The sequence below is a fragment of the Blastomyces dermatitidis genome (genome assembly GCF_000003525.1).
Source record: "Blastomyces dermatitidis ER-3 genomic scaffold supercont1.12, whole genome shotgun sequence".
NCBI lineage: Eukaryota > Fungi > Ascomycota > Eurotiomycetes > Onygenales > Ajellomycetaceae > Blastomyces > Blastomyces dermatitidis.
Genome location: NW_025544785.1, coordinates 998265 through 1015875, shown reverse-complemented (window position 1 = coordinate 1015875; position 17611 = coordinate 998265). Strand labels below are relative to the sequence as shown.

Genomic DNA, 17611 nt, shown 5'->3' with positions numbered 1-17611 from the left:
CTGCACTTGAATATCTTCTTCTTCTCTCTCTTCAATCTATGACAGTGCTCACGCGCCTTGATGGTTCACAGAACCGCAGAATATTTAAAGAGAGATGATATAATTAATTTTAATAAGTATTGAGAGAGAGATGAAGACAGGTAATAATATAATAATGATGATAATAATAATAATGATGATAATAATGATAATAGTAATAATAATAATGATAATGATGATAATGATGATAATAATAGAAGAAAAAGTGCATCAGAATATATTATTAACTTATCAAATATAAAGAGATAAAGAAACTATTAACAGCTTTCAGAGATGTACAGAAACAGCTACAGTGTTATATAGTAATATTATCTTCATTTAATACATACACTATTGATATTCTTTGTATACATTTATTATATAATCTATATCAGAGATACATGCAGAAAACAGATCTTTATTACTAGAGAGAATAATTACAGCAATTCTCTGTTTTTATATTATAAAGATAAGTTATTCTCATTTCTTTCTTCTCTCTTTTCTCTTCTTCTTCAATTCATCACTAAGTTTAAGCTGATATGAAAACTATTAAAACACTCTTAGAAACTCTTAAATTGAAGAGTATAGACTAATCAAATTTTAAATACAGATGAATTAAATTATATTTAATAATACTAATTATTCATTTCTCTCTTAATAAAATAATAGTCATATCTTTTCTCTCTCTCTCAAATGAAATATGATCTGTGAAAAGTGAGTATCATATCAGATTATAATAATTAATATAGTCTCAGTATACAGAGCTGTATACACACAGTATGTACTGAACTGAGAGACTGTGTGAGTTATAAACTGATAGCAGCATCTCAGAGAGAGCTGTGCAGTGTGAAAAAGCTGTAACTCTCAGTTATATGTACAGAGAATGAATCACTGCAGTAAGTGTATATATATTATATGAAAGTAACACTTTTTAATAATACTCAGTCTCTGATATTATGAAAATAGAGTTTCTCTGTGAGATCTGTTTTTATCAGAAGTTGAAGAATTTTATATTTCTTAAGATTATCTTTACATGTCTTATCTGTGAAATTAATGAGAGAAATCATCAATTTCAGTGTTCTACTCTTAATATTATTCAAGTGATAGCAGAGTTCACTCTGATCATACTTTTTAAGTGTATGTTTTCTAATTATTCACATTTATACAGATATATACTGATTATTTATTAGATAATATTAAGATAATGACTTATCACAGCTGTGTTATTCTCACTATAAGAGATATATAATTGATAATAAATATTATAAAAACTCTGAGAAGTAAGTATTTTAAAAATACTATAACTCTGTGATCTTGATTTTTTTATTTTTATTTTTTATTTTTTTCTTTTTCTTTTCTTTTTCTTTTCTCTTTTTTTTTCTTTTTTTATTGTGATTTTTTCTTGTTTTTATTTTTATTTTTTATTTTTTATTTTTTTTTTGTATTTTATATTTTTTTCATAATTAAAATTATATAAATTATAATCTGTATTAAGAAAAGTAATAATATTTAATAACACTCTCTGTTAAATTTTCAATAAATAAGTACTATGTTATAATATTATGTAAGTGAGAAATGATTTTATGATCTTATTTAATATCATTCTCAATAATGAGATCAGAATAAAAATATGACTAAGAATTCAAATATATTCTTTATCTAAGACTAGATTTTTATTTGAAAAGTAAATCTGAGATCTTTAATATTTGAAATAACATGATTTGAGATCAATGTAATGAATATAAATTATGATCAGAAGTAATACTTTTAAATAATATAATAACTGTAAAGTTTGATTCTGATCTCAGATACAGTCACACGGTCAGTCTACTTATTCTTACATAGAAGCAGAATTTCTTACACTTTATAAAGATTAAAACATGATTTTTTGAATAAATCTGCTTAATTCTGAACTCTTTTTAATGATTAAATAGTTATTTCATTGCTATAGATATTTATATGAGTAGAAACTTAGTGTAAATAAATTATTATTATTGATTTTCTTCTCTTTTAAATTCTTTTAAAAGATGTTAAAAATACTGTAATTTGTAAAAGATTTATATATTCTGAGCTGAAATTTTCTAACTTGCATATTTAATATTGATAAATGTATAATTAATTGTATAGATTTTAAAAAACCTCTGAGAAGTAAAAGTTCTCAGGTAAATATTATAGTCTCTGACTGTGTATATTTATAATTAAAGAATAATAATAATAATAATATCAAATATTAGTAAAAAATAAAATTTAATAAGTCTCAAATTGATTACTTCTGCAGTGGCAAGCCTTATTAACTGCTGTCTATGACATAGATAACTGTCATATTGCCTCTCAGATTGCATTATCATGATTGCTCACTATGATTCTTGATTTTTGATGATATTTGCAGGTCTCTGAACATTATACAGCCACACTGAAATGTGTCAGCAGATATCACAACTCATTCCAGTGTATACAGTACATTTAACAGGTTTAAATCTACCACTTTTTCAACTAAACACACTGTTGAACTCTATAATATGAATCTGACTGCCAGCTTGGCGTGCTTGGCGAGTTGTATGGAGTTATACACAGAATCTACTGAACAGAAGGCCTTATCCGGCCAGGTTAGCGTGTATAACCCCGTCCAGGGCCATACAAGCTGGCACTGTACGGACTTATACAGCCCTGGACGGGGTCACCGAACAGGCCCTTAGTGTAACTCGTGTAGATAGATTACAAACACACAATAACGTTATCCTCCAAGAAAAGAAAAACTAATCTCGATTTTACAGACCGTCCAGTCTAAGTTAAGTAGTTCTTGAGGTAGGGCAGGAAATTCCTCCTAGCCTACCTGCAATCACACAGTGTCGTTCAATCTCACCCATGTCTTCACCCAGCACACCCATACTATACTCACCCGCACTCACCCTCGCGTCGCGCGACCATCACTCTTGAAACGGCAACAACTCGGAGGCTCGACATGCGGTTGGGCATGTTGTATAGTGGCTTGAGTACGGCTGAGCGGAAGGGAAGCCCTATTTTCCACTCCCTATGTTCGTATGTGACAGACGTCCTCTTGTTACGAGATTTTAAGAGTGTTCGTTTAGTTTGACTGGAGCCAGGAGGTATGGAACCTTCAAACACTGTACGGAGTAGAAACATCCAACCATGGTGCACGACAGGCGAACGAGGTTACGTACTTGAGTCATTATAATAAAATTTCAGGCAATAGTGATTTTTTTTTCTTCCTTTTGTAGGGGTGGACGAATGTGTGTGTCGCACAATGGGTAAGCATGATTTTTGTTGACGGTACATCCGGCATGAAAGCGCTCTTTATCCCGGATTGTTTTGCCGTACTCGTATCCACCAACCGACAAATAACCATGAATGCGTCATGAGTATAGGCCTCCCCTTACTAGATTCAGGTCTGTCAATGCCTCCACAAGTAGTGGAGATATCGCGCAACAGTACATCTTTGATTTAAGAACGGAAGGGCCGCTGTGGAACTGAGTTTTTCGGGTTTAAAAATCAGAAGTGTGACATCGGCCGTGGTGAGTGCTGAAGCTATAGTTCTTAAGGATTTGCGGAAGATAAACTGGCCCTTTATACGAAAGTGAAAGTAAGCCTATGGATAAGGCGTTCAAACCATTGCATTGCGCCGATAATCAACGTGAGAAAGCGAAGTGTCAAAATAATGGCAGGGTGCATATTTGAAATGTTTCCGTCTGGGGTTAGATTCACAAGCTAGTATCTATGGCGGCAAGTCGTTTCTCAATCACACCGACGATCTCTTTCCAATCGCACATGGCTCCCTGCCCAGTATCACCACATGCCAAAGTTTTTGACTGAGGTGGAAGCACTTCAAACCATTTCCACTCATCGTTGAGTATGGCTAATTGCTTCGCAGTCAACGGATGGGTCCACATCATGGTATTCATTGATGGCGCAACAATAATTAGCCGCTTCGTCGGATTTAGAGGGTCTATGTCCCAAGCACGAATGACGTTTGTCAGGAGGTCGTCACAGAGTCCCCCTGTCACCTTGGCCAATAGATTGGCAGACATAGGAACAATTGCCAATAGGTGCGCCCAACGGCGTAGCTCTATATGAAGTATATTTGCATTCCGCGTCCACGGCTCTACCCACTCGTCCTCATCTTGGTGGACCGAATCGACGTTCGGGAGCAGGGCTAGAGATGATACCGTAGGCTGTTCAGCAGACTGCCCATCGAGGAAGTGGCTTGCGGACTTTGTAAGGATGACACGGATCGAGAGGTTAGGGTAGTTGCTCAACGCGGCGATAATCTGCGGTAATTTGATGGTGGCAACGGAGCCGCTTGCGGCCAAGAGCAGGTGCGTCTTCCCATCCTGAAGGGCAGCGGCAATATTTGACGCAGGCGATTGAGATATTTGTGCGCCGGCTTCAGATGTCATTTTATCTTGGATTACAGACGTCTACTGGGCTTTTGGCGAACTATCAACAGTGTTGGCTAGAGGAGTGAAGAATAAGCTCGGAAGGACTCAGGATATATATATAAATCACGTGACAAATTCGTTAGCTCCCACCCTGATTTGGATGTAACTACGTATGTACCGTACATGTACTCCGTAGTAGGGATAGTATCCTTTAGCCATTATTGCGCGCTCTTTACGGCGTATGTGAACCACTTTAATAATAGGCGCGAGCTTCTTAGCACCCGGTAGTAGGGGGTTTTACTTGTTTGGCTGGGATAACTAGCTGGAATAGACCAGTCAGCTGGCTCGCTTGATTATGATTTCGATTGGACGATTGCTCAATCATGCAAGCTGCGGTAGTGAGCTTCATGGCCGAGATGTTGGTTATGATTCTGTGCTTATATCTTGCCCGGTAGAGAACAAGCCTATGCGTGTGTACCCGACTAGTGGACTTGGATTTAAAATGGTATGGCAGAGGCAATCAATAATGTATTGTGAGCCCGCTTGGTTTTAGAGGTCTTGACCCTTCATCGATGCGCCTTTTCAACTAAGAACAGGAAGCAGAGTTGATATCTTGCTTAGGAAACGAAAAATAAAACAGGGCGTCGATTTCAAGCACGACAACCACTTTGGTTGTTTCCAGGGGTAAAAAAATCACCGCGACGAACCAGGGATGGAATGAGGACCATCTGCACAACCATCCGAGGAGGAGGACGGAGAAGCACGCAAAAATCTTAATTAAAATCAACTAGCGTCTTGACCGTGAGAGGAAATGCTTGTTATCGCCAAGCCATGGCGTTCTCTCGCCCGACAGCGGCGCTGAAGCTTAACTGGATGCTCCACGAATCGATGCTTTTGTTGACAAAAAGATTGCCCACCCACCATGTTCTGAGTTCAAACGCTCCTTGGGGTTGATATGATAATTTGATTGTTTTCATTGCTCCCTCGAGCAACACCAAATCAGATACCTCGTTCGGTTATTTTTAGTCCCAACCATGTCCCAGTAGCCAGTTGTGGGTTGGGATTGTGCTTCTTCCTGACCATCGCCTAGGCCCAGAGTCGTTACTTGCCTGGGGTGAAAGAGCCACCAGTTAAAGCTGGCGAAGCAGAGGTCCCACCAAGCGAGCACAGGGTTGTTGGGGGGGAGGGGGAGGAGAGGTTGTGTCCTCGCCGCTCAATGATTAATATCCCCCTGCTCCTTTTTAAATCTTGTTAATTTGCCCCCAATGGCGAGAAGGAAACAGAAGGATGGCTGTATTCGTATTCCAATATTTCCATTGATTAATTTCACCGCGTTCTTTTCTATAGCAATTATATTATTTCCTGCGTTCTGATCCCCCCGAAGTTACTAACGGCGGCTGCAGACAAATGGGGAGAAACTGGAGCCCGATTGTCGATCCGATCAACAAGACTCCCAAGCTTTTCACATTGGCAAAAAAGCTTGACCATAAGGTCCATAACCACGCCCGCCCCTGGCAAACCTTTGTCTGACCGGAGAACTGCCCCATCGCCAGGTTGCGCAGCTGCGTCACAAATAACCTCTGTAATAATAAGAATAATTGCACGCAACACTAGTTCTGCTTCGTCTTTGAATGTTGGCATATACGCTGATGCAGGAAGACGAAAAAGGACAGAGAAGCAGAAGCAAACAAAGAATATTGATATTCCGTTTAAAGTAACAATAAATAAGAATTCTAGACGCTGAGATAGAAGTAATGATAGAACACAACAGCTGCAATGAAAAGCAGTGGCGATATAAACATAACAGGAGTGGCAGATAGCTTTTGTGAGAGTCTCCTCTCGACCAGCCCAGGTAGGCCTAAATAACTAACGCCCCCAAATCTGCGCTACAGCCCGCAAACGCGCTGATACAAGCCCGAGGCCACACTCCATCACGACTGCCACCACCACCACCACCACCACCACCACCCCCGTCTCCTCCTCCTCCTTCTCCCACCATAACCACCGCTGCTCTTCCTCTCTGCAATCCACGGAGCAGCTGGTCTTATGAGATGCCGTCCGTTCCTTCTGACTAGCCCATCCTGCAGGGTCGCTCCGAATGCTCCGTTTACCCGGGACCATGACCGTTACCCATATCGACTACTCTCCCGTACTCTTCCTACACCTGACAAGTTGTCGAGTTGCTGCAGCACCGCTGCTACAATACCCGGGCCTGTCTGCCAGGGCCAGCAGCGCGGCATTCCCCGTATCTAGCTCGCGAGAGTCTTGCTCCCTCCAGCCCTCCTCCAGCGTCGTAAGAATTGACGACGCCCTCGTACAGCCTCCCGCCTGGTACCGTACCGCGCATCCCGCAGCGTGGCGCGAGTGAACTGCCTGGACAGGCCCTCATTACAACCAACATCGAGCCTCCCTTTGCGCTCACCTTCTCCTTCCCACGAAATTTTTTTTTTTTCGAACACCCATGCGAGCCGTTGTGTGTATGGGGACGATATACAGGTGATTTGCCATGTCGTTTGATCCCTTTCCCAGGCCCTCCACTCCTTCGTCTGCTCGGAACCGGTCCATAATATCCAAGTTTACAGATCGCTTTAGCAACCGGATTAAGACTATTTCTGAATTCTATATACAGTTGGATGAGCCATACAAGGCGTACTTTTCTGGCGACTTGGTGAAAGGCTGCGTGGTCTTGAAGGTGGTGAAACCGGTCCGCATAACACACCTAGTTCTCTGCTTGCATGGATATGTGAAGGTCTATAAAACTGCGGTTGCGCCTGGAGATGCCTTGGAGGAATCTGGCTTTCTGGGTCCAGGACGTGGTAAAAGGTACGGTGAATACTTGGGAAATGGATTTGCTTCGCTTTTCGAAGACGAAATTGTCCTCTGTGGAGATGGTCGCCTCGTTGAGGGAATATACAAATTCAAGTTTGAAATGGCATTTCCGGCTTATCGATTGCCCAGCAGCATTACGGTATGTAAAATGAAATATCTGTTCTTACCAAAAAGATTGCGCACTGTCCCTTTGAGAGTTGTGAGCGCTAGACATGCATATGCTGACCGGCTGTTTAGTTTGAGCGTGGAACCATATCCTATATGCTAACATCTACTCTAACGCGACCTACCACTATATCACCTACCATGTCCTGCGACAAACGGATTATGCTTCTGGAAACCATCGACGTTGCCCCGCTGCCCGTTCCTAAACCCCGTATCATCTCTCTTGAACCGATCATAAGAAGATCCAAGGCGCGATCCAAGACGAAATCAGCATCTCGTGAACAGATTGCGCAAAACTCAACTCTTGCTGAACCAGCTCCTAACGGAAGTGAGAATAGACCACCGCTCAGCCCCGTACCTAGCGAGCAGAGCAATTCGAGCTGCATGAGCAACAGCACCCAAAGTTTTCAAGTGATCAGCGAGCCAAATTCCGCGAAAAGTCCGAGCGTCGCGAACGATGACTCGCTGAGCACGAATACTTCCTCCATAGAAAGGACAATTAAAGCTACCACAGAGTTGTCGCGACCTGGTGGCGTTCCGGGCGACGTCCTTCCAGTGAAGATCACAATACAGCACACGAAACCTATCCGAAGCCCAAATGGGATTATTATCACTCTCTATCGGCAAGGGAGGATAGACCTCCACCCGGCAATTCCAGTGGGACATACCGATAAAGGCAAACCGGTATTCGAGGACTATTACCCAAAGTCTCGTACCGGGTTGGGTGGACTCTCTTTCGGGGCCACAAGGTCCAGTAGCGTCTTCCGAAAGGATCTGTCCCAAATTTTTGCCCCGTTGATTGTGGACCCCGCCACCCTGACGGCGACCGTAAAGACATCTATCAGGATCCCAGAGGATACTTTTCCGACTATCACACATGTGCCCGGTGGTATGATAAGTTTCCGATATTATCTCGAGGTGGTAATGGATTTGCGCGGGAAATTGGCTGGCCAAGACCGTTTTATTCCGCGCTTAAATATGATGACGGGCTCAAGCAATTACAACTATAGTCCTAATGGCCAAATACTAACTCTATCGGAAAAAGGGCGTAACCCGATTACGTCTCCTTGGGCAAATAACATCGTTGACACTGACCAAGTGCGACGAGAGAAAAGTGTGGTTGCCTGCATTTTTGAAGTTGTGATAGGCTCGAAGGATTCCGGTAAACGCCAACCTCAAACATCGGATGCGAATCCCACAGGGGACAGTCATCCGGTTACCCCTCAAGCTGTCCAACCTAACGACGCAGCTGAATACGACCAGCAACAGTCTTACGCACACCAATATGATTCCCACGATTATACTTATGAAAACGGTTACGAAAATGATGAAGTCAGCGGTTGGCGAGGCCGTCCTCCAGACAGGCAATCACCATACCCTCCCCGATTTATCCCTCCTGCGCTTCCTGAAGAAGCGGTTGATGAAAAGACCCGACTACGAAGAGCCGAGGAATCACTTCTCCCTAGCAGTCCATCACAAGACGGTGTAGCGGAAAGCGGTCCGTCAACGGCAACCCCGGCATTTGCTCCCTCAGCCCCTATTTTATCTGAAGTAGATAGTCCTTTCGGAAACCCTCCCAGTCGCTTTACTTCGCAATTCCCCAGCCGTGACTCTCCAGCCTCCGCTCCCTCCATCGATACAATAACCTTTGCTCCTCGGTCCAATGTAGGTAATATGTCACCTTCTCCGCCTACATCACCTAGTAGTAGCGACCCCGCGAGAACACGGATTGGCCCGCTGGATGATAAGCAAGAGCTTGAGAGGCAGCGACTTCTCGCCCAGGCAAGTTCGCCGGAACTTGAACAGAGTCACTCCATGGACGCATCTAGTCCTCCAATTGTCTCAGAATGTCGACATGTGCCGTCGGCGCCAATACTTACCGAGGAGGATTTGGCTCGATCACTGACAACTATAGAACTACTCCCTAGGTATCAACGATAACATCTCTTTTACACCATCTTCTATCCACAGCGCAACCACAGACATTTCCTTCATACTCTACATGTTCCCTAGCATCATTTATGCTACTAGCGTTTTGCGGTCTAATATTCCCGGCCGGCCGCGAAACGGGCTATTTCATACGATTATACACATACTACTTATGATCCGGCTACGTTTAGCGAATTGCATTTCGTCCATTTTTGCTCCTGGTATATAGCGGTGCTTGGGTGACCGGGAAAGGGGTTTTATTAGGTCATTTTTGCTTTCCATTTCCATCTATCTAGTTTCCTATTCTATCTATACGCTTCCTAACTCTGATGACCATGCTGTTTCTTAACCCGTCCTGCCTGGCGGCTTCGTCCGTCGTTTTTAAGGACTTTATTCAAAGAGTACCTTTTCTAGTATTTGATACTAGATATATCCTGTCTCGATTAACTTTAAGCATTCTCTTTGGAAATGTGCTTTCCTGGTGTTTGGGGGGATGGCAGCAGAAAGAATACGGAGTTGGGTGGCTACAAAATGGTGGAGGCGCGAGATATTGTTTGTGTATTGCTCTACTTCTCGCTACCTCTTGTGTTCTTTCTCATCTATATTCAGCTTTGGCCTTTATTACCTCCCGGAGTCCTGCATGAGATACCGAAATACCACCTCGGGTCGCTCTGTGGGATAACAGAGTAGAAGCTACAGTGACCTATTATCATTATAAAAATAATTGTGCTATCCCACCCATGGACTTGGGATTTTGAAATTGCCTCGAGGAACCCGTCCAATAAATTTGTTGTGTTTCTTCGCCTGATCGCAATTCTGATATCTCCCTTCGGGATCTATAGGAGGCATCTACAATAATACTATTCACGGGCCATACTCTATAGAAGTTGTAACATATTCGTCGGGATGACAACTGGATGCGATATACGGAATATATGACCCATAAATCTCGGGGGGGAATCGTGGTCTGGAATCTAAAGGAAGATATAACACACGACCACTGGGTGAAAAATCCATGCCAAACTTCATATCCTGTCTAATCTACTGGCGATCCACGCTGCAAACGTTGCGAATAAATGTATCTCGCCGTGCCTTTTGCAGAATGATAGAGGGGGCGAGATAGCGATCTTTCGCAGTCGTACCCGTGCATGCAGCATTTTCGCGAGATATACGGGCCAGAGGTACGGCGGTTGTCTCGCGTCCTCTGGAAGCGGAGTACTTCCTTGCATCGAGCAAGCATAGTACATGCAGTAATCAATGCCAAAGCAGTCGCAAAGTTCATGGCTCGCCGTTCGGCGAACGCAGCCTAGCCAGAGACCTACCAATTGCGTCGTGGTTGGCAGCAGGTCGAGAGGGGGTAAAGACTTGTGTGCAAACAACGCGGCGGGTAAGGGAGATGATGTGTCGTCATTGGATGCGATATCTTGGTTTGATGAACTTGAAAACTTGGTTCTCTTTTTGGGCCTTGAAGTGTCAGTACAGGAGGACTTCACAACGTAGTCTTTATAGTGTCACGCTGGTCAGCTTTGTTCACAGTCGACATTATGCTTGCCATCTAGGATCGGGTTATATCTCGAGGCCGAAACCACTGCAACACGGCTTCCACCGTAAGCTCTACCGCAGACAAAGGTATCGTCTGCGCTTTCATAGAAGTTTTGTTTATCAATATTAGTGCGTTCGCATTTTTGAGCAGAATGCTGATTGCAGCATCGAGAAGGTCGTCGAGGTTTTAACTGTCGTTGGAAAATTTCGTCTGGTGCAGCACGTGTTCGAATTCGCACGCATTCTATTTCGATATTAAACCTGGTATACTCGGGTTCCTCCTGTTTAGTTTTGGTCTTTGGACCTCGTCGTGTGCCACCACTTTCCCAGCTTGTAAAAGAGACCGGGATTGGATTTGGCTGTAGTTTGACCGGCAAGCCAAGGTAGAATGTTTCAAGAGAATTCAAAACATCTTCAACCTTTAGAGTTGGAACGGATGTATCGCGCTTGATTTGCGAAGTATCCCATTGATAGATAAATGAGACATCAGGCTGAATATCGGGAGGAGCAGCGACATGAACAACATTCTTCCTAGACGCAATCTCATTCCTATCCTCTTCACGAAGCCAGGAGTCAAAGCTCTGGTGAGGATAGTCCGCATCTAGGGCAATATTGTCGCCAGGGAGCACCAGTGGTGAAGGAAATGTTGTCATATCCGCGACATTCTCCTTACTCCAGTTTCTCTCTCTCGTCTGGTAGGTAAGTCTAGAGCCGTCCTTGAGGTTCTTTCGGTTGTCAAAATGCAAATTTCCGCTCTTCAATGTTAGGGTCTGTGATAGCCTACTTCATCAGCACGGCTAGAAGGAAGTAGCTAAAGCTAGCTATGGGTGCATTGTGTCGAAGAGAGAAATCTCTCTACATGCGACATTCAATATATAGCACAACTTATCGGCTGTTGACAATTGTCCGTTACGGTTGCCTCATCATCGATAGGCAGGGAACCTCTTAACTTTATTTGGACTAGTTTTAACTCTAAAAGTAACCTTATTCCTCCAGATCTGTCAGGAAATATCAACATTGTCAATATATAGCTTTGTACAGATAACTTAAAGCCCCGGAATTTTGAGAGAAAGATGAAATAGAGGGAGGGATGGTCGATTTCTTTAAGCTTGTATACTCCTCAGCATGCTGTTGTGCTTTTACCCATTCCACAGCCTCAACAGTAGCTTATGATGATGTTATTTGGATCAAGCTGAAAAGAAACGAGCACCCGTTTAACAAAGAGCTGAAAACGAGATGTCTGAACAAAAAGAGAGTGTAGTGAACTAGAGCCATGATGCATTGAAAGGTAAGAAAAAAGAAATCCCTGGCTTGGAGACCTGAATGCTCTTTTTTCCTTTTCTTTTCCATTCTATTCTTCATTTTCTCTCTCTTCTCTCTCTCTCTTTTTTATTGTTATTTTTATTTTATTTTATTTTATTTTATTTTTATTTTATTTTATTTATTTTATTTTATTTTATTTTATGTTTTTTGGATGTTCGACCCGCCTCCGGCCCAGAGGAAAGTCGAGATATTTGAGCAGTTCTGGAGACTGAATTTGAACTAGGTAATTTGCGGCTTCAGCTTTAAACGTGAGTCTAGTGCAGAAAGAACGATTTCCACATGTCCTAAAACTCTAGATTCACAACAGAGTACGGAGTACCTGGTATGGCTTAAGGATTAGAAATCAGCTAATGTGTGATGTGATTCAGCCAGATGGTTCGATCTGAGGGTCAGCTATAATAATAATAATAGGTAGCTAGAGTTGGTATGCAACTTGTCTCAGTTAATTGGCCTAAGTCCTCACTGTTTTCGAGCGGGGTTTGGCGGAGCTGGATGCTGTTTTGAACCTCCACGAAAAGCTTCAAACTAGAGGCCCTTGCGGCTTTCGCAGAGGTCTCAGAGCGGTCCTCCCGCAAGCACATACCGGCATCATTTTGAGTCGTAGGATAACACTGGCAATATGACATCCGAAAAAAAAAAAAAAAAAAAAAAAAAAAAAAAAAAAAAAAAGGCCAATTCGAACTTGCCAAGCTAGTGGCAAAGCAGCTGGCGGGCTGAGCGGTGGATGGGCTGGCTGGCTCGGCTCAAATGTTGCGAGGCTAAATTACGAAATGTGAGATCGAGGAAACGGAGGACACTATTACTTCTTCAGCTCGTTACCTTCAACCACATTCTCAAAAAAGGGGAATGTGAATTTACCTGGGTATAGTGAGATGAAGCTCACCCGTTTTGGAACTCATTGCTACTGCAGAAGATCAGCAGGAGCAGGCCCACAAAATCGTAAAAACATGGATTGAACCGAACCTGCTTTTTGAGTCGGGGCAGGGGCTGGCGAAGCGCGGGGTGCCGAAACTCTCTGGGCAAAGAATTGTGCGGATTCCATGCATATTTTAACTACGTGGAGACTTTCCCCGTTCCGTAGCTCCTAGAGGACCTCTATCTTCATGCCAAATCGCATCTGGATTTCGCAGGTCTCTCAATCCGTGGGCTTGGACACCTTACTTGACAATCAGACCGAACTGTTTCCAAAGCAGCTAGCTGTGTAAGCTAATTACTCAATTCAGGTGAAGGTGATGATCTATCTTGGCTCCTTGCACTGAGTTCAAAAGCGTGTCATCCATCCACTCAATTTTAGATGATGACGCAAGGCTGAAGACCAAATTTGGAGCAACCCAAAGACATGCATGCAGGAGAACCTCTGTGTCCAGGCGAGATCCAAATCGTCTAACAAACCAATTTTGGTTTCCAACTTCACCGGAGCTAAATGGCGCGCAGCAGCATGGATATGAAGTCTTCAGATGTTCATAATTGGTGAATTGGGTCAAGGATAGCCAGCCAGAGTACATTCAGTTTCTCAACTGCAGTGAGAGAGGCGTGTACGTTCCCGCTCTTCCTCCGTCTGTTCAGAGAACGGATCAATTGGAGCTATGAGAAGCTAGTAACTCTATCATCCGCAGAGAGGCTGGCGAAGGATCCCTCAAAATGGCACCCCGATAAGCCACCACAGCGTAACAATTGTGCTGGGGACGCAGTTGCGTTGGGCTTTAACAAATGTACCGGGGCCTTGCTCATGCGCTTCCAAGGCATCACGGAAAGCTCAGATCTTATCTTACTCCCCCAAGCGGGGGTCTTTTTATCAAAGATGAGCATTGAGTGCCTATCCCCGGCATACCCCAGCAGTTCCCTTCCTTCGATGTGGATTGATTCCACCATCATTGGCTGCTCCCGTTTGTGTGTTCAAAATTGAGGCAAACTTAAATGCGGCGTGGGATGTAGTACAAAAGAACGGTTCTCTTTTCGGGTCCCATATCTGGTACGTTCTACTCTACATCGGCAAGATATATATTTTACCCAGTTTCCTAAGCCATAAGTAACCCATGGAAAACTCATCTATGCTTCGCCAAATATTCGGAGGTCCCTCCAGAAGTTCTTCCCTTTCAAACCTTTCATCACCCACATCCAGAGACATTGGCACTCCAAGCAACATGGCCGGAACTAATTACAAACCACCCGAATACCTCAGCAAACGCCCCTATGAGTACTACGCAATTACAGGCATCAAAGCCGGTACCGTACCCGAGAAGAAGAAAGCTCCAATCCGTCAAGAAATCGACGAATGGAGCAACAACAAGGCAAATGCGGATCAAGTGGACTTGTTTGTCATGGCATGGCGCAATTTGATGAATATGTCACCAAGAGAGCGAGGTTCCTTCTTTCAAGTCGCTGGTAAGTGTTCAATGTTAACAGTACTTGTGAACTTTGTAATTATTAACATTCTTCAAGGTATCCATGGCCAACCTTACGTTCCATACGATGAGCCAGACACCAACATGGAAGATACCAAAGATAAGGGTTATTGCACTCATAACAATATTCTTTTCCCAATATGGCATCGCCCGTATCTTGTGTTGTTGGAGGTATGTCCTGCCCTGATCCGGCCCTCTTGCTTCAGAGATTCTCGGCTCTGAAAAACTAACATGAGAAACATAGCAACTCCTTTACGAGAACATGATCACGGAGATCATCCCTAAGTTTTCAAAGGACAGGCAAGCTGAGCTAAAGGAAGCAGCAGATTCGTGGAGGCTTCCATTTTGGGATTGGGCCACCAATCATAGAGTGCCGTTTCTCGCCAAGTACCCGACTACTACGATTCCAACCCCCAATGGCAAAAGAGAGAGAGTGGACAACCCTCTATATCAGTTTAAAATGTCAACAAACGAGCCCTTTTTGTCCGAAGGCGTGGGCCAAGTCTTCGACCCTTGGGCCGGTGAAGATGGCAAGGGGATGTATTTTAATGTATGTGCACCCTAAATCTCCTGCTGAGGGACCTAGCTAATTGTACGAATAGTTCGGTCCTTGTATCGGAACGAGTAGAAGTCCAGATATTGAAGACAGTCAGAACCCCGAGTCGGAAACGTGGAAAAACGGTGTGGTCAACAATAACCAGGTCGGTATCGCACTTAAGAGCCCCGGGTGGATGGGCGGAGGGAAATACGGAGCTGCTTCCGAAATGGTGTACCGTTTGCTCACACATCCATTGGATTACCCATCTTTCGCTACCACTTTCCGTGCTAAAGGGCAAGATGACATCAGCAAGGATATCAACCTAGAATATATCCATAACAATGTCCATGGCTGGGTGGGAGGGAATTTTACTGGACATATGTCTGAAATTCCTGTGGCGACATTTGACCCTCTTTTCTGGCTTCACCATTGGTAAGCTGCGCCTTATTCTAAGTTTAAAATAGTGTGCATTCGTAACTAACACCCCTCGAGCAACATTGATCGCATGTGGGCTATCTGGCAGGCTTTGAACCCAGATAAATGGTTTGAAACCGCCGACAAGAATACGTTCTTCCAAGAGGCCATCGGACTTGCGGACACCATTACTCCACAAACTAAGCTTCGCCCCTTCCATTCAGACAAGAAGGGCACTTGCTGGACCCCTGAGGGCGCCAGAGACGTTTTAAACTTTGGCTATACCTATCCCGAATTGCAAACATGGGACTCCAAATACAATTCTGGAGGCACATATAACAGGGAGCTACATGTGACTGACATCAGGAAAACCATAAACGAAAAGTACGGAGCTTCACGGACGGAATTGTTGGAGAATCCTGCCCTCGGTGACAAAACAGATGACGGGGTTAAATCAAATGACTTCGCATTTAGCGTCCGTTACAAGAAGTAGGTTCATACTGCCTCCTCTGATAGAGCCTTGGCTAATAACATATAGATACGCACTGGGTGGAAACCCGTTTAAGATCAAGATATACCTCGCTCCAGGAGACGGGAAGCCAAGAACCCCTGAAAGCGACTATGTTACTGAAGTTTACAATTTCAGTTTCCCGGCGATCATTGGTGGGAAGGAAGTCTGTAGTAACTGCACCTCCGTAGAAGCAACTGAATCGAAGGCCACATCATATCTTTCGATCACATACGTGCTCGTTCAGTGTGTTAAGAGGGGGATTTTGGCCTCTTTGGAAGAAGCCGTTGTCACTAAATTTCTGCAAAAGAATTTGTATTGGAGACTTTACCAGGTTGGTTCTTATCAGCTTCATACCCCTTCACCGAAATGCTAACCGGCCAATAGCGTGGAAGGGAACTAGACAGGTTCGCTATGGAAAAGATCGAGCTTGAAGTTCTTGGCTCCTTTAATAACGCTCAACACCACAAAGACGCAACCATTCTGTCCGGATTCGAAGGTTTCCGCGATATTCCATCCCTGGCAGGTGGCCCTGACGGAGCTCTTGATCCAAAGCTGAAGCAGAAGCCAAAGCCTCTACCAACCAACCCGTATGTTTCATTCCCGGAGTCATGATAATGAGCACTCCTTACTAACCTTTCTTAGGCCCGCTCCTCCATCGGCAGGGCTCCATAAAAATAGCTCGCTTGACCTTAAAGTGGACTTCACTACTGACGGCGTGATAATTCTCGACTCTACCTCGGTCGATTTGAACCAGATTCAGACCGACACCATTGACAATACTCAGGTGGCCTTCAGGAATGGGAACGATATCATGTTCTTGATTTCCTTCCGTCGGGCGGAGGGTCAAATCGTATTTAATACCAACTTCGGAGGAAAATGGGGTTCAGAGGAGAGAGTCAATCTCGCTGGCAAGCTGAAAAACCGTCAGGCGGCAATTATGGTGCACGATCAAGGCGAAGGTTTCGAGGTCAGCATTGACTTCGTCCACGTAGCTTGGTTCAACAAGAGAGATAAGAGGCCCGTTAAGAGCTTGCGGTATTCGGTGAACAAGAATCAGAAACCGGTCCTGAGTGAGGTCCTAAAGGTGTCGGTGTATCCTTCGATGAAGAAGGTGTTCTCCCGTTAAACTTGGGCGATTTGCGGATGTCCTGCGCCGAGACCATTGTGTTCTTTTCTTGGCTGTACAATGTGTGGTTCGCGCGTCTAAAGCTTGGAATTTGAAACATGATAGCGCAGCACCAATCTCTCTATTGTAGCGCGATCGTATACTATGTAGTTTGCAATTGAAATTAAGTTTCAACTTTAAATTTAAGCTTGTTTCCTGTTCGATGCACGGACCACTGAGCAGTGGAATGCACCACCCACCATTAGAAATCATGCAAAGAACCATAGATAGCATCGCGAGTTAACCATGCATGTAGATGTACCTATTTGGTATTTGGATGTGAAATATTCTGCAAGGGGAGTTCGATTGATTTATGTGTCACAGTTAGACGATGTCACGCAAGATCCTAGAACAGTTCGCAGAGGCTGGGGCCGC

The 17611-nt window shown here is 43.8% G+C and overlaps 4 protein-coding genes across 4 annotated transcripts; 2 read left to right on the top strand and 2 right to left on the bottom strand.

The window, feature by feature from the left end:
* Nucleotides 1-2476: 2476 nt before the first annotated feature.
* BDCG_08832 (phosphopantothenoylcysteine decarboxylase) lies at nucleotides 2477-6378 on the bottom strand. The gene has a single exon (XM_045424613.1). The coding sequence runs from the start codon at nucleotides 4431-4433 to the stop codon at nucleotides 3738-3740; it is 696 nt and encodes a 231-aa protein (XP_045273289.1). The 5' UTR covers nucleotides 4434-6378; the 3' UTR covers nucleotides 2477-3737.
* BDCG_08831 (pH response protein PalF) lies at nucleotides 5343-12855 on the top strand. The gene is made up of 4 exons (XM_045424612.1): nucleotides 5343-7383; nucleotides 7482-10967; nucleotides 11056-12168; nucleotides 12427-12855. Exons 1-2 carry the CDS (start codon nucleotides 6922-6924, stop codon nucleotides 9348-9350), a joined length of 2331 nt encoding a protein of 776 aa, XP_045273288.1. The 5' UTR covers nucleotides 5343-6921; the 3' UTR covers nucleotides 9351-10967; nucleotides 11056-12168; nucleotides 12427-12855.
* Nucleotides 9603-11763, bottom strand: BDCG_08830 (uncharacterized protein). The gene has a single exon (XM_045424611.1). It carries the CDS (start codon nucleotides 11531-11533, stop codon nucleotides 10859-10861), a length of 675 nt encoding a protein of 224 aa, XP_045273287.1. The 5' UTR covers nucleotides 11534-11763; the 3' UTR covers nucleotides 9603-10858.
* An 18-nt stretch (nucleotides 12856-12873) lies between the features above and the next one.
* On the top strand, nucleotides 12874-17475 carry BDCG_08829 (photo-regulated tyrosinase). The gene is made up of 8 exons (XM_045424610.1): nucleotides 12874-14588; nucleotides 14646-14779; nucleotides 14853-15158; nucleotides 15211-15578; nucleotides 15639-16049; nucleotides 16099-16402; nucleotides 16456-16658; nucleotides 16714-17475. The coding sequence occupies exons 1-8, from the start codon at nucleotides 14240-14242 to the stop codon at nucleotides 17195-17197; spliced, it is 2559 nt and encodes an 852-aa protein (XP_045273286.1). The 5' UTR covers nucleotides 12874-14239; the 3' UTR covers nucleotides 17198-17475.
* The last annotated feature ends 136 nt before the right edge of the window (nucleotides 17476-17611 follow it).

Excerpts from the sequence above, each read along its gene's own strand:
- BDCG_08832 (XM_045424613.1), bottom strand. The coding sequence starts at position 4,433 with ATGACATCTGAAGCCGGCGCACAAATATCTCAATCGCCTGCGTCAAAT.
- BDCG_08831 (XM_045424612.1), top strand. The coding sequence starts at position 6,922 with ATGTCGTTTGATCCCTTTCCCAGGCCCTCCACTCCTTCGTCTGCTCGG. Across the intron at positions 7,384-7,481 it reads GATTGCCCAGCAGCATTACG|TTTGAGCGTGGAACCATATC; the intron begins GTATGTAAAATG and ends CCGGCTGTTTAG.
- BDCG_08830 (XM_045424611.1), bottom strand. The coding sequence starts at position 11,533 with ATGACAACATTTCCTTCACCACTGGTGCTCCCTGGCGACAATATTGCC.
- BDCG_08829 (XM_045424610.1), top strand. The coding sequence starts at position 14,240 with ATGGAAAACTCATCTATGCTTCGCCAAATATTCGGAGGTCCCTCCAGA. Across the intron at positions 14,780-14,852 it reads CGTATCTTGTGTTGTTGGAG|CAACTCCTTTACGAGAACAT; the intron begins GTATGTCCTGCC and ends TGAGAAACATAG. Across the intron at positions 15,159-15,210 it reads GCAAGGGGATGTATTTTAAT|TTCGGTCCTTGTATCGGAAC; the intron begins GTATGTGCACCC and ends TTGTACGAATAG.